Source organism: Heliangelus exortis, chromosome 24 (genome assembly GCF_036169615.1).
Source record: "Heliangelus exortis chromosome 24, bHelExo1.hap1, whole genome shotgun sequence".
In the NCBI taxonomy this organism is placed as follows: domain Eukaryota; kingdom Metazoa; phylum Chordata; class Aves; order Apodiformes; family Trochilidae; genus Heliangelus; species Heliangelus exortis.
This window is the reverse complement of record NC_092445.1, coordinates 3,880,620-3,887,022: the sequence shown is the minus strand read 5'-3', so window position 1 is coordinate 3,887,022 and position 6,403 is coordinate 3,880,620. Positions and strand designations below refer to the sequence as shown.

Below are 6,403 nucleotides of genomic sequence, written 5' to 3'. Positions count from 1 at the left end.
GCTCAGAGTGACTTTATTTTAAAAATCTCAAAAAATAGTTTACTAGCCTATTAAATTAGAACTTAATAGTTTTGTAACAGCTGCATTTTAAGAGATATTGAGAATACAACGATTTATAACAATCTACTGCAAGTGCACTCTTGCTTAAGCAGGTACCTCACAGGCACAAAATGCTACAAAATCCACAGTGAAGACTTTTCTTGTATGAATTTCCAAGTCTAAATTACATTTGATGTGTTAAATAAATATATATATATATAAATAACTATATACTAATTCCTATGCAGTGCTACCACTAAAAAAATCCCTTTTAAGCCTGCTGTTTTTACAACATATAATTTATAATTTGTACTATGAGTCAAGTAGGGAAACAAGCACCAGATGCTCCAGAACCCAGGTAAATTCTCCGACAAATAAAAAGCATTTGGGGCTTTAGTACCCGATTTCTACAAAGTATTTAATCGGTGCAAGAGCTCACTCAGAATTAGGCACATTTCAGAAGTTCTCCCGACACAAAACACGGCAGGAACCAAAAGGCAAACACAATCCCCACACGCGACTTTTCTTGCCATTTGCTGAAAGAGCTTCAGAGCTGCGAGCTGCTGCCTTTAGAAACACAGAATTCAGCAACTAAATTCCCGTCCTTTCTTATCAGAACCACAAAATATCAGGCCGTGAAACGGAGCCCTGGTGACACCACAAAACCCGGGAGCGTGGCTGTGCAGAGCAGGCAGCGCACAGAAGTTTTTTCCAGCTCAGTTCCCAGCTATCCCACTGCACATTCATCACTCCTGCCAGAAGGAGGAAAGTTACAACGTTTGCCGCTCGCACTCCACACTGCAAAAAGTTTCCTTCAGCTCAGTAAATTCCCACAAAATCCCCAACACGAAGCCACAGCATCTCGCCAGCTCCCGCCCGCCCGTCCCGGGGCTCGGTGGCTCCGGTGCTGGCAGAGCCGCTCCAGCTCCGGGTCCCAGCCCCGCCGGGAGGCTCCGGGACCCCCGGCCGGGAGGCTCCGGGAGCTCGGTCGCCACCGCAGAGGCGACACCGGAGTCCCGGGAACCAAGCGCAGGAATCAGCTTCGGGGGGCACCGACCGAACCGCTCCGCAGCCCGCAAAGACGACACGAGACCGGTTCCTGGGTAAATGGTTTATGTAAGTAATAAAATATTTACTATAACATAAATAGAAACGTACCCTCGCAGTCTACATTGGTTTTGCAATAAAGATACAAACAAAAACCGAAACCCAAGGGGATGGACCGGACCGAACCCACCAACAGGAGGGAGAGAGCTCCGCGCACGGTTAGAAAATAAATAGAAACGGGCCGTGAAATAATACCGAGACGCCCCCCGGGCGAACCGGGCCAGGCGGGGCGGGGAGGGGCCGGGGCTCGGCGGGACGGGACGGGCCGGGCAGGGCAGGGGTCGCCGCCGTCCCGGAGGCCACGCGAGGAAGGGAATAAATTAGAGATCGCAAACCTTTGGCTACTGCTGCTGCGGCCGCGGGCGGCTCCGGCGCGCAGGGGGGCCCGTGGCGGGCGAATAAATACAGCGCGGGCGCGGAGCGGAGCGGGGCGGCCGGGCCAGTCTGAGGAATAAATTAAAGCGCGGATCCCGCCGCCCGCGCCGTCGGGGCCGCCGGTCACTGCACGGCCCCGGGCAGCGCGTGGTGCAGCGGCGAAGCGTCCGCCTGTGCGTAAACGTCCTCCATGGGCGGGTGCGGGACCCCGGCCGGCGTCATGCGCTTCTCCTTCTGCCGCCGGTTGCAGAACCAGACCCGCACCACCTCCTTCTCCAGCTGCAGGGAGTCCGCCAGGGAGGTGATCTCGTGTGCCGAGGGCTTGGGGCACTTGAGGAAGTGGTTTTCCAGGGCGCCCTTGACGCCCACCTCGATGGAGGTGCGCTTCTTGCGCTTCCGACCCTGCGCCGCGATCTTGTCCAGGTTGGTGGGGCTGCCCGTGCTGGAGTCCGTCTCCTCCAGCCACTTGTTGAGCAGCGGCTTCAGCTTGCACATGTTCTTGAAGCTCAGCTGCAGCGCCTCGAACCGGCAGATGGTGGTCTGCGAGAAGACGTTCCCGTACAGGGTGCCCAGCGCCAGCCCCACGTCGGCCTGGGTGAAGCCCAGCTTGATCCGCCGCTGCTTGAACTGCTTGGCGAACTGCTCCAGGTCGTCGGAGCTCGGCGCGTCCTCGTCCGACGGCTCGGGCGGCCCCAGCGGCGGCGGGGAAGCCGCCAGTTCGTGGGCTCCCGCCTCCTCGGCGCCCAGCGGGTCGCGCAGCCCGTGGTGCAGCGCGGGGGCCGGCGGGCCCAGCATCCCGTTGAGGCCCGCGTAAGGCTGCGCGTAGAGCAGGGGCTGTCCCGACGGCGGGGACATGGGCGGCAGGTGATGCGCGGCGCCCTGCGCCCACCCTCCCGCCGCGCCGCCCGCCGCCCCTTGGTGCACCAGGTGCGGCCGGTGATGGAAAGCGGCGGCCAGCTCTTCGCGGGACCCCGGCGGGCCGCCTTTGCCGTGCTCGGCGGGCGGGAGGTGCGGACCCCCGCCGCCCCCGCCGCTGCCCCAATCCGTGCCGGCGCTGGGCAGCCACTGGTGATGCGCCAGCCCCACGGCGTGCCCGGCGGCGGGTGCCAAGCCTTGCAGGTACTCGTGGTGCATCATCTTCTGCACCTCGCGGTACGTGGTGCCCTGGTGCAGGCGGTCTCCGTCGGGGTGCATCAGGGCTGCGGAGCGCGGCAGGTACTGCGCGGTGGCTGCCATGGCCTCTCCCCCCCGCGCCGCTCCGCGCCCCGCTTTAGAGCCGCGCGCCGGGGCGCCGGGCCGCCGCGCGCCGGCCCCGCCCCCGCTCCCCATTGGCTCAGCCGCCGCCGCCGCCGGACCGCGCCGCCTCCCCATAGGCCGCCGCCGGGCTCGGGCAGCCCCGCCCCGCTCTCGCCGTCCCCCATTGGCCGGCGGCGGGGGAGCCGCTGCCGCGGGATTGGCCCGGGGAGGCGCTCGCGCTGGGGTGGGCAGGGGGGAGCCCGCGTGCGCCCGGCGGCGGGGCGGGCGCTGATTGGAGGAGGGAGATTCATTCATAGAGAGCGGGGCCACCGGCCACGTGGGGCGAGCGCTGAGGTGCGGGGCTGCGGGACGAGGGGTGCGGGGAAGGGGGGGAAAAAGGGGACCGGACCGGACCGGATCCGCCCCGAACTGAACAGCCCGGGGGCTGCGGGATCCATGCGGCACCCGGGGCTGCGCCGCCTGGTGCTGAGCCCCAGAGACCCGCCGGGCACTGGGGATCCGGTGGTGCCTCTGGGGAACGTGGCCTCCTATAAGGGAACCCCCCCCTTGGTATCCATCAGGGAACCCTCAAGGGATCAGTAGCTCCTCAGACGTTAAAACCCAGGGAATTATTTGGGATCTAGAAGGGGTTATTTGGGATCAAATTACTTTGGGATCAATTTAACATCGTGGCCACCCGTTAACCCGACACTGCCGGGCCCACCCCTGAGTCCTGAGTTTACCTCTTCAGCAAAACCGGTGCCGGACCCTGGGAAGGTGGGAACTGCTTCCCAAACACCCCATGGGATAAAGCACCGAGGGCCAAGAAACAGGGATCTGAGATCGTTTGGGCGTCATGGGAAACATGGGGCTCGGGAGCAGCCTCGGAGGCAAAGTCTGAGCTAGTTTGAGGGTTGGCACAGGATAAAGGGTGGAGGAGTTTTCCTGTCTAGCAGAACCGGGAGAGGGGCAAGGGACACCTTAATTAGCCCAGTCCCAGACTTCATTTGGGGCTTAGAGCCCGAAGTGAACCGGGATGGACACCGGGAACATTTAAATCACTTCTGAAAATTAATCCTCGCCTGTGCTACCGTTTGTGGAGTGGGAGCAGAGTCGGTGACCTCTGCCAAGGGCTCGGCTGCGCGATGAACCACCGGATCGGTGTGTGCACGAGTGGGACATGGCGATGGCCGCACACCGGTGTCCCGGTCCCTCCCGGTGCGGGGAAGCCACAGGGACAGGGTGGCTGCCTTGCTGGTCACCTCCCAAGTGTGCTGCAGCCCTTGGGCACTTGGCCATCCCGGTGCACCAAAGGAGTTATTTGGGCTCGGGTTCCGACGGAGCCAGCAGAGCCAGGCTCGGTTTCTGGGCGTGGGGGGAACCGAGCCGGTGCCACACACCGTGCCAGGGGGTGCTGCCCCGCACGGCCCCTCCTGGCGCTGCCACCGCACCCCGCACCCCGGTCTCATCTCAGCCTCTGGCGCTGCGGGAGCTGCGGGAGCTGCGGGAGCTGCGGGCACACCCCAGCCCCCCCGCCCGCTGGGATCCCCATTGGCTCAGCTCAAATCCCGATCGCTGGGATTTGCCACACACGGGACCCCTCTCCTTGCAGGTTCTCCCAGCCCCTGGAGCTGCCGTCTCGCTGAGCTCATCCCGTCGGGCTGGGAAAGTCCATCCCCTCCTCCAGGCTCGCAGCTTGCGGGGGCAACAACTCCCAGCCCCGCAGGAACCGCTCCTGCCCCGCAGCAGCCCGGGAGCCGCAGCGGGAGCGGGAGCAGCAGGAGCAGGATCTGTGCCGGGCCCCGGGAAGGGCTCTGGCATCACGTCAGGGGAGCTGCTGGCCCTCGTTCTGCTGAATCATGGAATGAGCAGCTCCAGGAGTGACATTCCTGGGTGCTGCCAGGCTGGGTTTGCACTGTCCTTGCCAAAACTGCCAAGCCTGGGACTGAACGTGTGCACTGGCTGTGAAACGATGTGCAATTGGCTCCCTTCCGTGATCCCAGTTTCTCTTTTCAGGCACACAGCCCTAGAAAGAGGCTGGACTTTGCAGGAGAGATGGGTTTCATAGATCTTGGGGCCTATTTCAGGAGGAGAATAATGGATCCTTTTTTTTTTTTTTTTTTTCCTGGATCCTTTGCGAGCACTGCACACGTTTGTAGTGAATGTAACCCTCTCAGACTACCCCGTGACATGCTGTAAAATATCATACTTGGTGAAGCATTTTCTGTGTATTTTTTTTCTGACCTAGACTCATATTCATGTCAGCTGTCCGTGATGCAGTGCCATAATATTCAAATTTTGGGTAGCCAATTGCTTTTGATATTTATATCCATTTTTAAGGGAATTACACTGAATAAACGTGCCCGGCTCTAACTTTATGCAAAATAAGCTGTGTGTAAATCAGTAAATCATTAGCAGAAATTAATCATTTCTAAAGGCAGAGCACTGGATCTCGTTTCAAACTTTTATCCATTTCTGCATTTCAGAAGTCACTGTAGGAGAACAGAATGTGTGCTAATGTGGGCTCCCATCACAGCCCATTTACACAGCACTGTTGGTTTATCTGAGATCAAACAAGGTTTTCAAACCAAGGCGTTGGGCACAGATTGTGCTCTGGGCTCGTTTTGCTTCATTTAAGTGGAATCCAAAGGCTGGAAACAGAGGAAGATGAGGAAATCTGATTGAACGTGTTGGTCAGCAGCTCCAGATGTGTAAGATGGAAACAAAAGTATTTCTTTTGTAAAATCAACGTGAAGGAGGTAAAAGCAAAGGAGGACACTGCATGTCCTTTGTGAAACAGGGTCACCCAACAGCCTTCAGTCAAGAAAAGGCTTCGAATCAAGAAAAAAAAAAGTCCTTTTGACTGCAGTACCTCTGCACAGGATGGGGCTCAGCTCCTCAGGGATCAGTTCTACTCCTGCTGCAGGAATCTGGGGCAGGGAAGCTCCTTTCCCATTTCACCTGCAGCTCCTCTGGGGATGCTGGGACTGTGCCTGGGGTCCTGCAGGGCAGAGAGCAGCTCCTGGTGTCCAGGTCTCATCTCAGACATCACTGGAAACAACTTGGCTGAACATTGCTCAGTGGGTTTGCACCCTTCCTGCAGCAAGGAAAGAGACAAATCATCATCTGTCAGCTGAGAGGAGCCCCAAAGTCAAGTCTTAGAGTAAACTCTGTTTGAAATCCCCCCCCGAGAGGAGAAGCAGCATTTCCCCAAATATTTAGCATTTTGTCTGAATGTCCTAGCCTAGGACTAAGGACATTTAATAATTTTTTACAACTTTTTGGAGCCCTGCATCTTTTGACAAAGTTCCCTTTTTTGCTTTGCTCCCCTAGACTTAGAGAATTCTGAATTTAGTGGGTGACAATTAATGAGTTAGTGGCTGGGACAGCAGTGATTTTACCCATAAAGCTAGAGAGGAAGGGAAATAGTGAATCATGGAGATAGTTAATACAGATACACTCCCTGTGGTTAGCTTTAGTGATATATGGTCCTGTAATTTCTTGAAAATTGTCCCAAAATATGTTCTCATAAGGCCCAAATTAATGCAATAAACTCTGTTTTGTGATCTTTTCTTGAATCAATGACATTTAGATCAGGCACTCACTACATCCCTATTTACACAGCAGCCTTTAATGGCTCCAAAGG

At 57.6% G+C, this 6,403-nt stretch overlaps 1 protein-coding gene across 1 annotated transcript; it reads right to left on the bottom strand.

The window, feature by feature from the left end:
• Window positions 1-1,135: 1,135 nt before the first annotated feature.
• Window positions 1,136-2,805, bottom strand: POU3F1 (POU class 3 homeobox 1). Its single transcript, XM_071767652.1, has one exon. The coding sequence runs from the start codon at window positions 2,755-2,757 to the stop codon at window positions 1,645-1,647; it is 1,113 nt and encodes a 370-aa protein (XP_071623753.1). The 5' UTR covers window positions 2,758-2,805; the 3' UTR covers window positions 1,136-1,644.
• Between the last annotated feature and the right edge of the window lie 3,598 nt (window positions 2,806-6,403).